The sequence below is a fragment of the Macrobrachium nipponense genome, chromosome 17, assembly GCF_015104395.2.
Source record: "Macrobrachium nipponense isolate FS-2020 chromosome 17, ASM1510439v2, whole genome shotgun sequence".
Taxonomy (NCBI): Eukaryota; Metazoa; Arthropoda; class Malacostraca; order Decapoda; family Palaemonidae; genus Macrobrachium; species Macrobrachium nipponense.
This window is the reverse complement of record NC_087210.1, coordinates 52,242,974-52,262,486: the sequence shown is the minus strand read 5'-3', so window position 1 is coordinate 52,262,486 and position 19,513 is coordinate 52,242,974. Positions and strand designations below refer to the sequence as shown.

Genomic DNA, 19,513 nt, shown 5'->3' with positions numbered 1-19,513 from the left:
ATATCTCTGACTTAGTGGGCTCTCGGACGAAGGGTACGGATGTCGTCGCTACCATCAGCTTCGTACGCCCTCCTGATCACCTCACGCAGCCAGAAAGAAAGTATATTCTTCTTGGTCATCCCGGTGCTAACGAAGAGGCATCAACACTCAGACCTGAGGTGTCGAGTTCTCTTCAGATAGCGTCATCGCGCCCTCACAGGACAAAGCAGCATCTCCTTCGCATCGAAGGCGGTGAAGTCCATTAGGGAGGGGATTGTGAAGGACTCGAACTGATCGGCAGGAACCGAAGGATTCTGAGTCTTCGCTACGAAGTTCGATATGAAATCGAGCATCACGGATCCCCATCCCCTGGATGCTTGACTTCGCAGGAAAAAGCCATGCAGTTCCCTCAGACGAAAAGAAGGGAATAGTCGCTATGACCTATCCCTCTTCTCGCATAATCTTCGGTGATGTCCAGTACCCATACTGGTCTATCCGTCTGCAGCGAAGTGTCTTGCATCTTAAATCCCATTACAGCGAAGCCTCTCGCAGTCTCATATCCCCCTGCGGCGAAGTCTCTCCGTCTAGTAATGATTGATCTAGAACCACTGAAATAAGTCCACAGCGTAGCTCGCAACTGACTTGGGCGCTTTGACAGCTGCCGACTGACTGCGTTCGGTTGTGTGAGGCAAGCTGTCCAAGCATCCGAGCAAGTCACGTGACCTTCGCCTTTAAAGGAGTATGCCGAGAGACCATACAAATCGTCTATTTGTTTGCCACCGATGCCGGATGGCAAGGTGACGATTCTCTTAAGGTATGTGCCCAACAGGCGAAAGTCAATTGCCTTCTAGAGACTGAGGTCCCTGATGACAAGACAGAAATCTCATAGCAGTTGAATCTCAGCTAAGGAGAAACAACACTATGTGCCGTTGAAGACGAAGGTGGAAGGTGAATGCCACCCACGTCTTCACAGCCAAATCGAGAGAAAGATTCTCAAGATTCTGAACCTGTGCTTACAAATGACTGAAAACGCTAACCGCTATTTCATTGCTGTCCGGTGAGGAGTCGTAGTTGCAATGAAAGCAGGGCGTTTTCAGTAATGAAAACACAGGGAAGTACTGCCTGAAGAACTGCTTCTCATGGGCTGAACATTTGGAAGTAGAGCTGGCAGGTCGGGGAGTAGGCGATGTCTTTCGATACATCTGTTAATTCGGGGTGAACAATGAACAATTGCACGCCTACGAATACGAGATATTTTGAAGACAAACTCAGATGTCTGCAGAAATCATTCCGCATTATCGCAGTGCGATGCAGCGGGAGATTAGTACAGACTTCTGTTACCGTGCGGTAAACACAAGATGAGAGTCCCAAGAGATATCTTTATTGAAAATTCTCGCAATGTCGAAGGCGATGAAATCGAGCGTCACGGCAGTAGATGGTCATTCATGTATGCGAGAATTCCTGTTAATCAGAGACCTAAGACAGTGATTGTTGGGCAGATACGGTTCGGTATTCAATCAATGCAGGGGAGAGAGACATAACCGACCGTGCATCTCGGAGAGCCAGCTGGTACCGAGCTGCTACGGGCAGTTCAATACACAGTAGCTCTCGCTGACTCGTCATCCTGAGTTGCCAGGTAATCCATTCCACGAAGGAATGCGTTCGGCAATTATTTAAACGAATGGATTTCAGTAAATACAAAAGCCGAGTTGGTGTTGTCGTGATAAACCATAAGTAATCTAAAAATCGAAACTGGTAACGTCCCTGGAAGACAGCCCCCCGAGTTGCAGTTCAATTAGGATACTAGACGTCTCGGTCACAATCCGTAGAGTTAACAACGGTATGCGCCTACACCCCGGACAATTCAACTGCTTAACAGAATCATGTCGCGAGGGTAATATATGTAGTATATTTGTAGGTTTCTGTACAACGACCTCCATCCTAATTTTTTTCCCCTCGAGGAAGAGAATAAGGATTGGAGATCAACCGCCTTTGTTCTCTAATCAAGAGAGTGAAGAAGTCTTCCCCGAAGGAAATCTTCAATGGCGAAGAGAATACTGAAGACGACAGTTCAAGCCAAACTGGATGTTCCCGTCCGTTCTTCTCTATCCCAGGGTTGGCCGCCTACTGTGAGATATTCTTCCTTCAGCAGCAGTGCTTCTTCCGAGCGCTAGAGATTCCAGGAATTCGAGCATTCGGCGAGATTCCCGATAATCGTAGTAACAATTATCCAGGATTCTCGTTTAGCCCACTCTGGCCCGTGGTTTCGCCCAAGTGTCTGCAGATCGCAAAAAACCCGAACACTTTGAGAGTGCTAGAAATTCAGAAGAATTCTAAGCGCTCGGCGAAACCCCCACCGAATTCGTCAGACGATCATCGGTTGGTGGTCCTCCTGATTCCCGTAGGAATCTTGGATGGGGCAGGATCCTTCCTCAACGACGGGGACTTACGTCCGGTAGGACCTGAAGGTCCCCCCCCAGGAACGCAGTCCCCAAAGTGGAATCCTACAGAGAACGCTCTGCAGGATCCCTCCCCTTTCCCTCGTAGCCGTAAGTTGAGAGGGAATGGGGGAGGAATTGGATACTCGCTCGCCTTCCCAGCAGAAGTAGCAGTTGGAGAAGTGAGTACGAGCATCGGAGTTTGGGAAAACGTACCGTCAGGAGAAAACGTTTTCCCGAGGAGGGTTCGAACTCGTACTGTAGGTTAAGCGTCTGCCGCCACCATGAACGTCGTCTGGGTGGGGCTGATTGAGCACCTGACAAGAGAGAGCCGATACCGTCCTCCAACGCGTCCCGGTCCTTGTCGAGGCCGAAACCTCTCAAGAGGACCGAAGGGGGAGCGCGCCCTGTTCTCTTGAATGCATGGTCCAGACGGACCGTCACGTGAACAGCGGTGATGGTCCCTCCAAGAGTCGGGGAAGCATCATCCGTCCTTGCAAGCCCCCCCTACCCTGATGCTCCTACCCTTCCTACTAGCATGCTAGTAGGCTTGGAGGACTGCCAGTCAGGAACAGCCGCTGGTCCAGACCAGCGGCTGGCGATCATTCCCCAAGGTCGTTGTGCTGACGAATAAATGACCCAGCAAAATTCCTCTGGATCTCAGGAGTGCCCACATCTTGAGGAGTAGGACCATCAAGCCCCTCCAGCAAGAGCGATTCCCAAGACCCTCCTCCTTCAGAGGGAGGAACAGCGGCAGACCCCTCCCAGTCTCCTCCTGCCACTTGCGCATACGACCTGGTCGACCCGAGGACCGTGCCTGGCACGGAGGACGTCGTGGTGTGATCGTGGGGGGGCGCGATCCTCACGATCACTCCTTGTTATCTCACCCTTCCTAGTGTAACCAGAGGAAGTTGGAGGAACAGGAGAGGAAGACCTGACGCTACCCCCACGCTCACCGGCAGAACCGGTGTGCTTGGGGGACTGCAGGCGATCACCACCTGCAGGCCTGGTCGTGCCGCTCCCCTGGGGCGAGCGGCTGGACCGAGAACAGTTCTCACGGCGCGTCGAACCGCTGGACCTGCGATCGAGGGGACCTCTTACCAGCCTCCGACCGTGGTAGGTCTAGGTGTGGGAATAGCAAGAACAGCAGGAGCGGCAGGTACGGCAGACAGGGCAGGTACTCCAGGAGACGGGGCAGCAGCCAGCGACATCCTGGGTACCGGCAGCAGGTCCAGGGGCGAGCTCTTCAGGCAACGGAAGACTGGGGCTGGCAGCACGAAGAACCCGGAGGGGGAGGCACGCCCCTCCTCGGCACAGCAGCGATCGGGGCCTGCACGGCGGCCGTTGTGTCACCGACATCATGAGAGGGGTGTAAACCAGGTGAGGAGGGGCGGCGTACCCTGGAGACGAGATCGTGTAGTGGTGGTCACCGCTCCATGGGTGACCGGCACAGCTCCCGCCAGATGCTTGGAGCAGCCTCTGGACGCTCGGCATGCTCTGAGCGGCCCTGAAGACCCAGCGACATCCACACCTGGCCAAGGTCGTCCCCCGCAGCAGGAGCCCTGAGGAAGCAATAGTCGGAAGTTAGGGGGGGAGACCCCTCGCGCGGGGGGGTGAGCCCCACCCCGAGCGAATGGAAGACCCCGAATACACATGCACGTCGGGTAACAAGCACTCTCCTCTACGCTCGACGGATCGGGCGAAGAGAAGGACCTCGAAACCCCCCCCCCCACCCCCCCCCCCCCCCCCCCCCCAAAGGGAAAGGCGCCATACGTGGGAGCTGAAGTGGGGGGGGGCAGGAAAGAAACAAAGTATCGGTTACCAAGGAAGTTGGGGGAGAGCTTTCCGACGACTCCTTGGCAGGCCTTCGTTTCTTCCTGCCCTCGTACAACACCCACTGCACCTCTGACCAATTAGAACAAATGTTACATGGCTCAGCCCGAGCGCATTCTCGCTCTCGGCACCGAGCGCAAGGGCATGAGGATCTATCCCGGAAATGAGCAGAATCCTTGATCCATAATGATAATAATAAATGAAAATGAAAAAGAATACTGTACTTACAATTTTCACTTCACTTTCACACAAAAATGATATTGTTATGATACAATAAAGTTTTATACATACTTACCTGGCAGATATATACATAGCTATTGATTCCGTCGCGCCGACAGAATTTCGAATTTCGCGCACACGCTACAGGTAGGTCAGGTGATCCACCGCGCCGCCGACCGCCGGGTGGCAGGAATAGGAACCATCCCGTTTCATCAGATTTTTTCTACACCATCTGTCTCCTGAGGGGAGGCTGGGTGGGTAATTTAATTGTATATATCTGCCAGGTAAGATGTATAAAAAACTTTATTGTATCATAACAATATCATTTTATACATTCAACTTACCTGTCAGATATTATATAGCCTGATTCACACCCCTTGGAGGAGGGTAAAGACAGCTAATAACTGATTTAACAGAAATCACAAACAATCGTTGTAGGTAATAAAATAAAATAACCTTGGGTTCCTACCGGTTTAGACTGAAGACTTCATGGTTAATGCCCAGGAGTCTGCTTAGTCTCAAGAGCCTCAGCGAGATATTGATCTATTGCTAAGAGTTCTTGTAGGTCTGCCAAAGGGGTCTTATCCACTTACTTGGCCGATCCTATAAGGGCTATGTCAAAGGGTTTCAATCCACTTATATGACAAGAACCTTTTTTCCTAAGGAGCACAATCCCGATCCTGGATCACCTTAACCTAACCAAATGTGTTTCTAAGATTGCAAGAAGTCATCCCCGGACTCCTTGCAAACAACCACAAAACTCAATCACAATTATTTTACACCTAGTTCTTTATGAAAAAATAAATAAAAATAAACAAAAATAATTTTAATTTGTACTACCTCTCTTGTAAGACCTATTCACATTCTCATACTGTCAAAAGCACCAAAGGCCGCCTGTGCGACACCAAGCACTCCTGTCAGCAGAAAATCCTGATACTGTCTCAAAAGGAGAGGTCCAATGACGAATTTAGACAATGTCTTTAATACTACTCCGTTTTTAAAAGGCACATTTCTAGTTCCTTACTAGCAAGGCTACGGCCGCCTGTGCGACACCAAAGCACCTTTTACCAGTAGTACACAAAAACCCGCCTCAAATAGTGGAGATGTACGTAATCAAGACACCGTTTTTATCCAAGCCTATTCTGTAAGATAAACTCACAGTTCCTTACCTAAACAAGGCCATGGCCGCCTGTGCAACAACTAGCCGTCAGGTAAGAAAGTTAGAGCCCATCCCACCGGTATGGTATGGAAATATTAGACTTTATTAAAAGTTTAAGGATCGGTATGTGTCCTCGGTCCCTGCACTGTATCCGCAGACACAAAAGGACCTAGAGAGAAGAACAAGCCTTGTCATAGGTAATCTCACATCTCTAAGATAGTGGGATGCAAATACCGAGTTGCATCTCCAATAGGTCGCATTAATAATGTCCTTCATGGACATATTCTTTTGGAAAGATAATGATGTTGCCACTGCTCTTACCATCATGAGCCTTAACTCGTAATATTTTAAAGGAATCCTCTGCACAATCGCTATGAGCCTCCATAATAACACTTCTAATAAAATATGCTAGCTCATTCTTGGACATGGGTCTTTTCGTGTCCCGAACTGCGCACCATAGACTTTGTTACATGCCTTCACTCACTTCTTTCTTTTTAAGATAGAACCTAAGAGCTCTAAACTGGCATAAAGTTCTTTCAATTTCGTCTCCCACTAAGTTTGAAAGACTTTTCACTTCAAAACTCCTTGGCCATGGTTTCGAAGGGTTCTCATTTTTTGCCAAAAACAGAGTTTGAAAAGAACAGATGGCTGCGTCCTTCTTAAAACCCACCTGAGAATCTAGGGCATGGATTTCAATTATTCTCTTAGCCGTCGCTAAGGCTATGAGAAAAACACACTTTCTCGTCCAATCTCTGAATGAGGCACGGTCAGGAGGTTCAAATTTTTCTGATGTAAGGAATTTGAGCACAACATCCAGATTCCAACTTGGCGGAGTAGAGGATATATATAGATTTTGACGTCTCAAACGATCTTATCAGATCGTGCAAATCTCTATCCTCTGCCAAGTTTAAGCCTCTATTTCTAAATACCGCTGAGAGCATACTTCGGTATCCCTTTATTGTAGATACGGACAGATTGGATTCCTCTCTCAGGAATAACAGAAAATCTGCTATATTGGTCACAGAGGTATCGGAGGAGGACAGCTTATTCTTCCTACACCATCTTCTAAACACATCCCACTTCGATTGGTAGACCCGGATAGTTGACGATCTCCGGGCTCTAGCAATTGCTTTCGAAGCCTTGCTTGAAAAGCCTCTCGCTCTGACCAATCTTTTGATAGTCGAAAGGCAGTCAGAGCGAGAGCGGGGAGGTTTTGATGGAACCTCTCGAAGTGGGGTTGTCTGAGAAGATCTATCCTGTTTGGAAGAGATCTTGGGTAGTCTACTGTCCATTCCTGTACCTCTGTGAACCAATCTTGGGATGGCCAAAACGGGGCGATGAGAGTTAAATCTCGTCCCTGTTTGATGCTACGAACTTCTTCATCACTACTCCTAGCAACTTGAATGGAGGGAAAGCGTAAGCGTCGAGTCCCGACCACTCCAGTAGCATGGCATCCACTGCTAACGCTCTCGGGTCTTCTACTAAGGAGCAGAAGTTCTCTATTCTTTTTGACAGGAACGTCGCAAACAAATCTATCTGCGGCCTTCCCCACAGGTTCCACAGTCTTTGGCAGACTTGTTCGTGCAGAGTCCACTCCGTGGGGAGAACTTGGTTCGTCCTGCTGAGCCTGTCTGCTCTGACATTCCTTTCCCCTTTTACAAATCTGGTCAGGAGGGTTATATTCCTCTCCTCCGTCCATGACACAGGTCCTTCGTTATCTCGAATAGGGAAAACGAGTGCGTCCCCCCTTGCTTTTTTATATAAGCCAACGCCGTGGTGTTGTCTGCGTTGACTTGAATCACTTGATTTTTCACTTCTGACTCGAAGAATTTTAATGCCAGAAACACTGCATTTAGTTCCTTGGCATTTATATGCCAATCCTTTTGCTCTTTCTTCATTTGCCAGAGACTTCTCTTGCCCCTAGAGTCGCTCCCCATCCAGTCTCTGAAGCGTCTGAGAACAAGATTTGGTTTGGGTCCGAACCTCTAGGGACACTCCCTCGTTCTTTTTGAGTAGGAGCAGCCACCACTTTTAGGTGTTTCATCACCTCCATTGTTACCGGAAAAGTGTCCGATAGATGGCCCTTCTTCCAAGTCCAAGATCTCTTTAGGAAGATTGCAGAGGCCTTAGATGAAGTCTCCACTAGGGATACAAATTGTTCCAGGAAGAAAGAGTCCCCCTAGAAGACTCAGCCACTCCCTGGCTGAACTCTTGTCCTTCTTTAGAAGGATGTTACTTTCTGGATCCCTCGAAGAATCCTTTCTTGGGACGGAAAAACCCAAAAATCCCGAGAATTCATCTGAATCCCCAAATAGACTAAGTCCGGACTGGGGATCATCTGCGATTTCTCGAGATTCACGAGAAGTCCTAATTCTGTTGCCAATTCTAGTGTTTTCTTCAGATCCTCCAAACATTGTTCCTGGGATTTCGCTCTTATCAGCCAATCGTCTAGGTAAAGAGAGACGCTTATGCCTTCCAGGTGTAGCCATCTGGCTACGTTCCTCATCAGGTACGTAAATACCTGTGGAGCCGTGGAGAGGCCGAAGCACAAGGCCCTGAACTGGTAGACCTTCCCTTGTGTCACAAACCTGAGATACTTCTTTGATGACGGGTGAATAGGAACGTGGAAATATGCATCCTGCAGGTCTAGAGAGACCATCCAATCTCCTCTTCGCAGGGCTGAGAGCACCGAGGCAGAAGTCTCCATCGAGAACTTTTTCTTTTCCACATACTTGTTCAGCTCACGTCCAAGACTGGCCTCCATCCTCCGGATGCCTTCGGAACTAAAAACAGGCGGTTGTAAAACCCCGGAGAGGAAGGATCCTGAACCTCTTCTATTGCCTCTTTGCCCTTCATTCCTATCACCATCTGAAGAAGTGTCTCCCTCAGAGCAGGGTCCTTGTACTCCGCCGACATTTCCTTTGGGGAATTTGACAAATGTGGTCTGTCCTGGAAAGGTATAATGTAACCTTTCCCCAAGACTGCTAGCGTCCAAGGATCGGCTTTCCTTATCGCCCAAGCCCCTACGAAGTTTAGGAGTCTGGCCCCTACAGATGTTTGGAGGACTTCGCTGCTATTTTGATCTCTTGAAAGACCGAAAGGAGGACCTTCCTCGCTTTTCTGCTGTCTTCCTTTTCGTTGGAGGACGAGAGGTTGGAACCTCTCCGAAAGGGTACTACGGAGTACGAGTAGTCTTCCTCGCCACTGGTACTGTTGGTCTCGATTTCTTGGAGGATTGTACTAATAAATCTTGGGTTGCCTTTTCAGCAAGAGACTTTGAAATCTCCTTCACCAAGTGCGAAGGGAAAAGGTGATCCGAGAGAGGAGCGTATAAAAGGGCTGACCTTTGTGAAGGAGATACCGCTTTGGTTAGAAATGAACCAAATAATGATCTCTTCTTCACTACTCCTGCTCCAAATAGAGATGACAATTCTCCCGAACCATCCTGAACCGCCTTATCCATACAGGATAAAATGCAATGCAAAACCTCAGGCTCTAAAACATCTGGTTCATTTGCCTTCTTGGCCAGCACTCCAAGGGACCAATCCAAGAAGTTAAAAACTTCTAGTACATGGAAAAGTCCCTTGAGGTGCTGATCCAATTCTGACATGCTCCAATATGCTTTAGCTGTATTCAAAGCATGTCTCCTCGAAGCTTCAACCAAGCTTGAAAAATCCGCCTCCGCGGAAGATGGAAGCATTAGTCCCATCGCTTCCTCTGTCCTGTACCATATTCCCCTCCTACCCCCGAGCTTACATGGAGGAGTGCAAAAGACTGTCTTCTGAGCATCCTTCTTCACCTTCATCCAATTATTTAAAGATTGAATAGCCTTCTTCATTGATATGGCTGGTTTAATTTGTAAATACGAAGAAGATTTAGGAATCTTCGTACTGGAGAACAAAGATCTCGGGGAAGGAGGAGCTGCAGGGCTTAGAGAGTCTCCAAATTCTTGCAGGAGCAGAGAGGCTAACACTTTGTAGTTAGATACCCCCTCATTGTTCGGGGTTTCTTCCTCCGACACTTCATCCAACTCCATCATAGAAGGAGAGCGAGCTCTTTTATTAGAATCTTTGTCCGTAGACCTATTCCCTTTAGGAGAAATACTCCTAGAAGGAGAGAGACTGACAGATCTAGAAGCTCTCCCTTTCTTATCCACTAAAACATCCTGAGACATGGAGGTTGAAACCGTAACCTTCGATGTACCAGGTTGCTTCCTTGAATTAGGGTTCTATGTAGGAGACTCGCTATCCGAAGACATTACATGACTATATAAAGATCTTCTGTTACCCCTTATAACTTCTCGCTCTTCCAGCTCTTCATGTTCAGCTGGCGCCTTGCGCCTGGCTGGCGCTTCGCGCTTGGTTGAATCTTCTCGCGCGGCTGGCGCCTCGCGGTCGGCTAGCGCTTCGCGCCTCGCTGGCTCCTCTCGCGCGGCTGGCGCCTCGCGCTCGACTAGCGCTTCACGCCTGGATGGCGCTTCGCGGCCGTCTATCCGACGCATCTGGCAGGCGCTTCGCGCCTGTATGTTTCATCGCGGCAGCCTGGCGCTTCGCGCCTGGTTGGCGCTTCTCGGCAGTCTGGCGCTTCTCGCCTGGTTGGCGCTTCTCGGCAGTCTGGCGCATCGCGCCTGGCTGGCGCTTCTCATTTGCCTGGCGCTTTGCGCCTGATTGTCTTTTCCTGCTTGTAAGAATCCTCACGCGCGGCTGGCCGTCTCATACGATATCGGATAGCGCCTGGTTGGGGCTTCGCACTTAGCTGACGCGTCGCGCCTGGATGGCGCCTCGCGCTTAACTGGTAGTTCTTTGCGGCTGACTGGCGCTCCGCGCCTGGCTGGCGCTTCACGCCTGGATGGCGCCTCGCGCCCTGAACTCGCGGATCTGTGAAAAATAGACCCTTCATCCGAAGAAGAATCTTCTTTTCTGGGAGGTTGATAGTAAGGATTTTTTAACTTCTTCACAGGAAGATTAACATCCTTTCTTCTTGGAGGATCTCTCGAAAGAACCCCGACAAGAGAAGCAATAGACTCTTGCATATTCTTTAATATCTTAGTCGTTTCTTCTCTTTGGTCTAAACGAGAGGAAGGAGAGCATTCTTTCTCCATTCTCCACGACTTAGCGGGAGAAGCCAAAACCTTTGCTTTCTTAATCTCTGTCGGGGAGTCCCTCTGAAAAAACGTTCCGACTCGAGGTTTATGCCCGATTCTTCCCAGATCCTCTTCAAGGGACGAGAACGATCCGCTGATATCCATCCTCTTATAGGTGAGGAATTCTCCGAAGACGAAAAACATTCACGTAGAACGCTTTTTCTAATGCGTTCTCTGGCAGTCTGTGACTTTACAGATTCTGCCGAAGAGACGTCTGACTGGTGGGGATCCTCCATAACCTCCGTAAGGCTTTTGACATTCCTTCTCCTCTGGGCTTGGGAGCTTGAAAGAGGTCTAGGCCTGGGAGCATTGTGAGGCCAATCAGACGCCTCCTCCACTTCACTGGGGAAATTCACATCACTTTCCACAGCACTACTTTGCTTACCTTCTATGGCAGCCATTTTACGCTCCATTTTCATAAGCGCAGCTTTAAGGCTTGCGATCTCCGAAGCAGAGTCCGTAGGATCTGCATTCGGAGAAGGTCCTGAAATATTACAAGGAGCGTTCATAATGTTAGAGGAGGGTACAATATTACTCACCAAACCACTTGAAGATTGAGAGCTAGGCTTGGTTTTGGAAGATGACTTCCTTAACAGGTCTTTCTCTAATTTCTTTAAATAAGAAGTTAGAGACTTCCACCCTTCAGCACTCAAACCTCTCACATTCATGACAATGTGTTATCCATCGAGCATTCATACTTCCTGCATATTATTACATACAGTGTGAGGATTCAACCGAAGCTTCGGCATTCTCACCTTGCACCCTTCATTCACACACATTCTCACCACACTTACAGAATCAGACATCATGATGAAAATTCCAAGCCAAAATCCAAATAACGGTCCACAAAAGCGTATGCCAGTACAACGATCCAAATACGTCACCAAAGGGTCCAAAACGATGATCAATTGTATCCAAAAACGAAATCCAGCCGGAGATACCAACAACGATGTTGCCAGTATGGCCGACAGAAAAAATCTGATGGAAAACGGGAATGGTTCCTATTCCTGCCGCCCAGCGGCGGCGCGGTGGATCACCTGACCTACCTGTAGCGTGTGCGCGAAATTCAAAATTCTGTCGGCGCGACGGAATCAACAGCTATGTATATCTGACAGGTAGGTTGAATGTATAAAAATACAAGGCTCGGGCCGAGAGCATTCGCGCCCTCGGCACCGAGCGCAAGGGCATGAAAATAAATGAAAATTAAAAAGAACACTGTGCTTACAATTTCACTTTCACACCATCACACAAAAAATACAAGGCTCGGGCCGAGAGCATTTGCGCCCTCGGCACCGAGCGCAAGGGCATGATGATAAATGAAAATGAAAAAGCATACTGCACTTACAGTTTCACTTTCACACTATCACACAACAAATACAAGGCTCGGGCCGAGAGCATTCACGCCCTCGGCACGAGCGCAATTGAGGATCAATCTTTGGAAAAGAGCGGAAGACCCCACACTTGCAGCCCTCCACCCCCGGGTACACTCTACGGTTGATGGGGGGCTAGCGGGAATAGCTCCATGTCCGATGATCCATAAAATCAATGTAATAAAAGATGAAAAAGACGGTACGTACTTACAATTCACTTTTAAACACTGACAAACCAAGTTGAAAAATTCACAACAAAAGCAAAGCATACGATGATGAAGCGGGCAGAGAGCGATGACAAACACGTCCTCCACACACACGGCCGAAAGCAAAAGTGATTCTTCACCTCCCAGTCGCGCCCCGCGAGCACTGTCGGACAAGCAGTTAACTGACGAACTCACTTGTTCGAAGCTTACGACCGTTCCAGCTGCCGCTAGTTACCTTCCTATTGTTAAAGGACCGATGGTTTGTATTACGTATCGGAACAAATATGTTTTCAAGGCAGTTTTTAAATTCAATATGGCGCCTCTCGCATCCAGTCCCTTTTGTAACCGACATCGATACCACGTCTTTTCCAGCCTTTCCAGCACTCATTTGAACAATATTAGTGTACATTTATTGATATTACTCAAGATTGCAGTTGCAATCAGCACAATAAAACATTTTGTTGCCTATACGTATTAGTGAAAGCATGAGAAGTCTTTTTCCCAGGTCATGATTTGAACTGAAATGCATTTTTACCTTGTAATCAGTGGTTTTATCCTTACTGCCATCACAAATGAAACTCCACAGTGCTAATTTTATTGTAATTATACACATTTTGTTCTTAATTCACTCCAAATTACACTTGTAATATGTTGAGTGTGTGTTGACAGTGAAGCCATGGCGGGAACAATTTTTGTCTTAATGTACAGGGTGAGGTTCAGTATACCATTACAAGTATTTATTGCTCATAAACCATGTAACATAGTAATGCAGATTTTTGCAGAATGAAGTGCTCTGAATGTAAACTTGAATGTAGAAGATTCTACAAAACTGCATTACTCTATGTTATATGGTTGAGGAATAAATACTTGTAATGGTACTGGGACTTTATGGACACACTGTACGTACATATAACCAAAAGCACCTGTGAGCAGATGACAGATTAGTGAATTATTTATGACAAAAATTTTGTATTTCTTTATCACTTTCCATTGATTAAAGTCTATATTACTATCTTGACTTTTTTTTTTTTTTTTGTAATAATTGTACTTATGCCTGAAATAAATGTAACCTTTAATGCTTGCATGTTAGGAATGGCAAAATTTCATTGTTGTCAATTTAGTGGAGCTTCATACATACGCCGATGCATTCACAAACTGTTTCCATGAATTCTAGTTATCATAGTAATGGAATATAATGATAAAATTGCACTAATATGTATATGTACTACAATAGTTTCACTTATTTCCACGGTTTTGTGTATGTCATATATCCAGTTTGGAGGGTAAACACATATCAATTGGCAACACTGAAAAATAGGAGAGCGTGAACAACACTGTAGGTAATGTTCACAGCAAAACCGTTGATATTTGAGTCACAAATCTAGTTACTTTTTAAACAATGAATATTCTCACATTAATTATCATGAACACATAACAAATTTATGTAATTCATAACCTTACACTGATGTTTAACTCTTTATTTCAAAATTATCCAGCGAACCTTTTTTTCTTTCCTCCCAAAAAAAACGAGTTTCCTTGGACTCGAGGGCGAACGTTGTCATAGTTTCAGATCAGATCATTATAAGGAAAGTGTCCCAGCATCTATGGGTAGGAGTGGTGTGCGGATCTAGCACATGAAACGGAAAGTTTAGTGACACAAGTGACTTCGCAAACATCAAGATGGTGTCAATCTTCTACACGTAAAGTGTTTTAAGTAAAAATCTTGAAAGCGTCATGGAGATGTCATGGAGGTAAATTTGCACTGCGCACGGCTACCTATACGTTTGTTAACCTCTGTTTAATCTAAAATTATGACATTAGCCTATTTTCTAGTTTGGGGGAAAACTCGTTTGGGGGAAAACTCTTGGTAGATCTAGGGTATTTATCCCCGGCGGCCTAGACTATGGCAGTTGTGGTTTTTCTATGCAGTTTTACCTACTGAACAAGAACTTAAAGTAATATTTATTCGGACGACTGTAATTAACCCCCCAGGCGCCAGTATTAAACACGGCGAAATACATTGGACGCCCCAATCTCCAGTGGATGTCTTATCCGTGGTTACATTCCTTGCAGTCCGTGTGGACTGCTTCTGTAGAACCAAATTCTTATTTCAAGAGGAAAGTTAAGGTCTCGAAGTGTTGCTTCCAAGACCGATGAATCATGACTGGTGTCCATCTCCAGTGTCACGATGTGTTAAATAACTTTCTCTGGAAGGTGGGTCAACAAGCGGGCAAGACTGGCCCAGGTAGTCCATTCGATTGTTTACCCAATGGTTCATGTAGGTAGGTATTTACTGGATAGCTAGGCTAATTCAAAGTACTGTAATACCTCTTCCTAAAAATCCCATACCTTGTCTACTTAATCAGTTTAAGTAACCTCACATAACGAGTACCTTAGGGTGGTAAGCAACCCCTTGTCTAACAAGCATTCTTCGCCTGGGTTGGAAGGCATGCCTGAATATGGCTTCGTCTTTCGGTAACTTTTGACATTTCGCTAAATACATTAGACCCAACTACAAAATAGGTATTCAGTAAATATTTGGAAGCCTAACCAAAATACATATTTTGTAAGAAATGGACATAAGGAACCATTTTAAAGACACGAATACGACGGAATATAAATCTTAGTCTCTTATTGCAGCGGTGTTTACTTTCAGAAACGTCTTAGACACTGTAATTACTGGTCTCCTCCATTACGATTTCTTCTTTCATTACTTACGGATAGACGAAAAACAGCGTAGTACATGCTAGAAGTAAAGTCCAAGCACACGTGGCTGGTATAAAACGTGTCTTGGGTTTGCAACTGGGCATTTTATCTTATATTTGTACTCCAACCCATTTCAGCAATCAAAACATGGCCGCACCTCACTCAGACAATATAGACGACTGAAACTTCTGCTCAATCGAGGATGAGAGAAACAAATGAGCATCGCACCTACTTCTTAAATCGGCTCTTGCCTTCACCAATCGTCTATTTCCCACAAGTAACGTGTGCATTTATTCCCGAAAATCTTCTAGGAACTTCAATTGCTAATCCTCGTGTAATTTATAGGAAGATAATTGACAAACAGCTTTTACTTGTTGTTCTTCTTTCATTGCCCTTTTTTCCCTTCATCTAGTTCAATGTGCGTGAAAAAGTTAACTGTAATCCTTCAAGTTTCATTTCAGGTAACATAAGCCAAAGTCATATGTACTACTCATACATAAATCGCAGAGGGAGCACAGAAGCATGTGATAAAGTCATTTGCATCCGTGGGAAGGGACACACAGGTGTGTGGGCTGTATTGATTGAATCCCAGGGTATAGGAGGCCAAATGAAGCGACCACTTGTTGATAAGGTTCGTTGACGCTTGTCCTCTCTTTCTCACGAATTTATTTAAGCCACAATTCGTCCAGGAAATTAATTATGGGAAGAAAGAAAATAGTCGTCATCAATTTTTCCGCCCTTGCGGTGTGTAACTACAACACCCTCCTTTTTTCATGGTCCCACGCAGTCTATATTTAGCCTGTTAGTAACGAAGGTATTAACATTAGTTGATAGGTTAGGTCAGGAACGAAAAGTTCTCGTGGTTTGTGAGTAGAAGATCGTTACTTCCTTCTTTTCTTAAAGTTCTCATCGAGCTTTTACCCTCGTCTATGTTGTCTAAACTCTTTAGCTTTAGTGAATTGTTTAAATTTTAATGAATCTACTCCAGAACATTGTAAATGTCAAATTCAGCATCCTCGAATAATACTGACAGCATGAACTGTAGTCAGCTGTCTGCCCTTGATACTGCGGTGTACCTACACGATCCTGGAGTGTGTCAAACTTTATCAACGGTTTTATTGAATATGGTGTCATGTATATGAGAGCAGACAATAAATGACACTTATATTTTAGTTGAGATGGGACGACGGAGATTGCATTATACCTTATAATATGTCTTACTACGGAGCAGTGACCGTGTAACCAGTGTCCTTACGCTGCCTGAGTCTGTGCTATAAGCCTATAACCTTTAAATGGAAGTATGATCACTGACACATTCATTCTTCAAATACTAAATTGAGGGTGACTTTCCAGTTCAGAAAACTTTTAAATTAGCCACTTCATATAGCCAGCCTGGAATGTACACAAAAGGCCCAATAGCTGTGCGTTTAATTCCTTATGTCATTCGCCTGTCTTGTTCACATTCGTTTACTTCCTGGACATTGACACCGTTTCATTTCACGTATCTTTTGTACCGTATTTAACAGCGCCTCAGTGGCGTGGTTGGTATGGTGTTGGCGTTCCACCTCGGTGGTCGCGAGTTCGATTCTCGGTCATTCCATTCAGGAGTGAGAGATGTGTATTTCTGGTGATAAAAGTTCAATCTCGACGTGGTTCGGAAGTCATGTAAAGCCGACGGTCGGACTTGGTCCCGTTGCTGAATAACCTCTGGTTCCATGCATTTTAAAAACACCATACAAACAAACAAACAACAGCACTTACTTTCTCCAGCACTCCCAGTTATACAATTTTTATCAGCCTATAGCCTTCCATTCTTTCCGCATAACCATAGGTACCTACATCTCAATGTATTAAAATCCATCTTAACTGAGAAAGGTAAGATACCAAAAGCCGGGCACCTGGTGATAAAAAGATGGAATCTTGGTAACCTGAAACTGGCTATTCGTAAACAACAGCTGCCCGGAAATAAGTTCACAATAGTATAGTATACGCCAAAGATATGCTAAATGCCTCAGGCAGAGCTATTATTATTTAAAAAATAAATTTAGGTATCCGTGTGGTTGCTAGAAGTTACCCAGAACATTTTGTGTAATGCATTCAGTTTAGGTCGAAATGAATAAACCTTTGTTTTACAATAGGTAGGAGAGAACTACGCCAATTTCACTTTTCCTCTCAAGTTACAATGATTTCGATGAATAGTAGGACTAGATACAGGTTTAATAATTCCCTGTATATCTGTACAAAGAACTGCTAAACCGTGAAGCTAGGATTCAAGTAACTTCTAGACACCCCACAACTACCCAAATGCAGGCGAAAACCATTTGCGCTAAAGCATTTAATCCACTGCAACTCTTCTTTGCATTGATTACAAATAATAATAATAATTTCAGGTAGCTGACGGTAGCCAACGGTAATAATATATATATATATATATATATATATATATATAATATATATATATATATATATATTACTCAGATCAAAACGAAGGCGATTCACTTGTCATCTGTTAGTATCTGAAACTTGTGCAGAGCGTCAAAGTAAAGAAATAAATTACTGAAAGCAGGAAGGATGATAACATTATGAGTTCTTTGGAAATATACTGAAATTGTCAAATTATTGAGCTACCACTAGACACTCATGAAAACAAACGAGGAGAAAATATTAATTCCAGCTACTGTAAAAAAACTAAAAAGGACAAGAAGAAAATCGCAAAAAAGGAAGAAGGCTAAAATCGCACGTGGAATCTCTCAGAGCTCCCTTTCACAATGTTGTTGACCTTTACAGATTTTCCTTATCTACGAACCAGGATATTGCAGTTGGAGACGATGAGTTTAAAGTTGTTCATTTATCACTATTGCTATAGTATTTACGTAAAAAAAAAAGCGCACTTTGCATGAAAATGTACGTACAGGTTCAAACTTAATTTAATCTATATACATACATACCTTATATATATATATATCATGATAATCTTCCTATTACGTACCGACAGCGAAATGTTGGCTATATATATTAAACTCTAAAAGTCATTTGATTTTGAGCATTGCAGTCTATGAAGAAAATATAACCGTAAAAAAAAAAGCTGCCCACAAACCGACAAAGATTTTTTGGAGGGTCTTGGGTGGTCATGCATGATAGGTGATTAGTTTAAATAAGAGAAAGCTCGATTTCATGGCACACAGTGAGACCAGAGCGGGCAATGCTTGATCGTGGTCACACTGAAAAGTAGGGCAAGGGAGACCAACTTGTGTCGAGAATGGCTGTGTGAATGTAAGGATGCCAGAAATGTGTTCATTTAAGAACTCTGTGGCGAAAGAGGAAGTGTTACTGTTGAAGAAAACATTTTGAGGGAGAGTGAATGTGTGGGTAGCTGGGTCTGGAAAACGAGAAAGGTTGGTTTTACTAGGTCATGTTAGTGCAACTATGGATGTTGTTAACAAGTTTGAGGTGATGGAGAATACAAGGCTTCGAAGGCACATAATAAGTATACCTAGGCAAGAGAAAATGGTAAGGAACAGAACTGAAATATTACATGTTAGCTCAGAGAAGATGAAAGGGTAAGCTTATGGAGGTCATGATAAGAGAAGTGGCTAGAGACATTATCTGATTCCTGCCTGCTTGAAGTGATAGGGAAAATAGAATAACTAATAGGGAGAAGCTGTAATAAAAACCGACTAGGATTAGAGATGGCAAATTTCAGGATGGTGGTCTCTGGTAAACCAGAGAATGTTATCAGGAACGATAATAAAGTCAGTGAAAAAGATGCGAAATATTTACATTTTATCAGTAAAATCTAGACAGGTATTTCAGGGAAAAAAATCAATGCAATCCAGGCAAGTCAGTACAAAGTGAAGGTTTGAAAGCACATGGAACTTAAAAACCGATATTTTTGTTTGAAGAGAACGCATGAAGCTGCTCTTTCTTTTTAACGACACCATTCTTCCACCATGCTCTCCATAAATATTCGATATTTTGGTTGTTGAGAGGTGACCGTCTCATCCTGCCTACGACCTCTTAGGAAACCCGATAGGGGTGTTGCTGTTATGCTATGAGATTAGCGCAGTTCTGATCGAAGAGAATGTCGATGATAGCTACTGTTTGTATCATACCATACAGTATGATGAATCGAGGTATGTTGCCGTTTTCTGTTAGATAGATGAACGATACGATTACGACGATAATGACTTTAATCAAGTCTCAGATGGAGATCCACAAAATCGATAAAGCCTCTCTCTCTCTCTCTCTCTCTCTCTCTCTCTCTCTCTCTCTCTCTCTCTCCACCCAGATTCGTCCACACTGAAACTTGTTTTGAAAAAGCAAAGGTTTTCTCCGTTTTATGAATAAAAGGTATCTTACGAAAGGGCACAGGGATAACATGCAATTTGACCTTTCACGCCGTTCGTGATACCATAACCTTTGGCTAACATCAAGAGACGGAGGAGCTCTTCTATGAAAAC

The 19,513-nt window shown here is 45.0% G+C and overlaps 1 protein-coding gene across 4 annotated transcripts in view; it reads right to left on the bottom strand.

The window, feature by feature from the left end:
* Nucleotides 1-15,242, bottom strand: part of LOC135196221 (palmitoyltransferase ZDHHC8-like) — a 282,811-nt gene extending 267,569 nt beyond the window's left edge. For 3 of the 4 annotated variants that reach the window (XM_064222861.1, XM_064222862.1, XM_064222864.1), the window contains exon 1: nucleotides 15,066-15,242. In XM_064222861.1, coding sequence (XP_064078931.1) covers nucleotides 15,066-15,157 — 92 coding nt within the window. In that variant the 5' untranslated portion in view covers nucleotides 15,158-15,242. The remainder of the gene's footprint in view (nucleotides 1-15,065) is intronic. The other variant, XM_064222865.1, reaches the window with a different exon arrangement.
* Nucleotides 15,243-19,513: the final 4,271 nt, after the last annotated feature.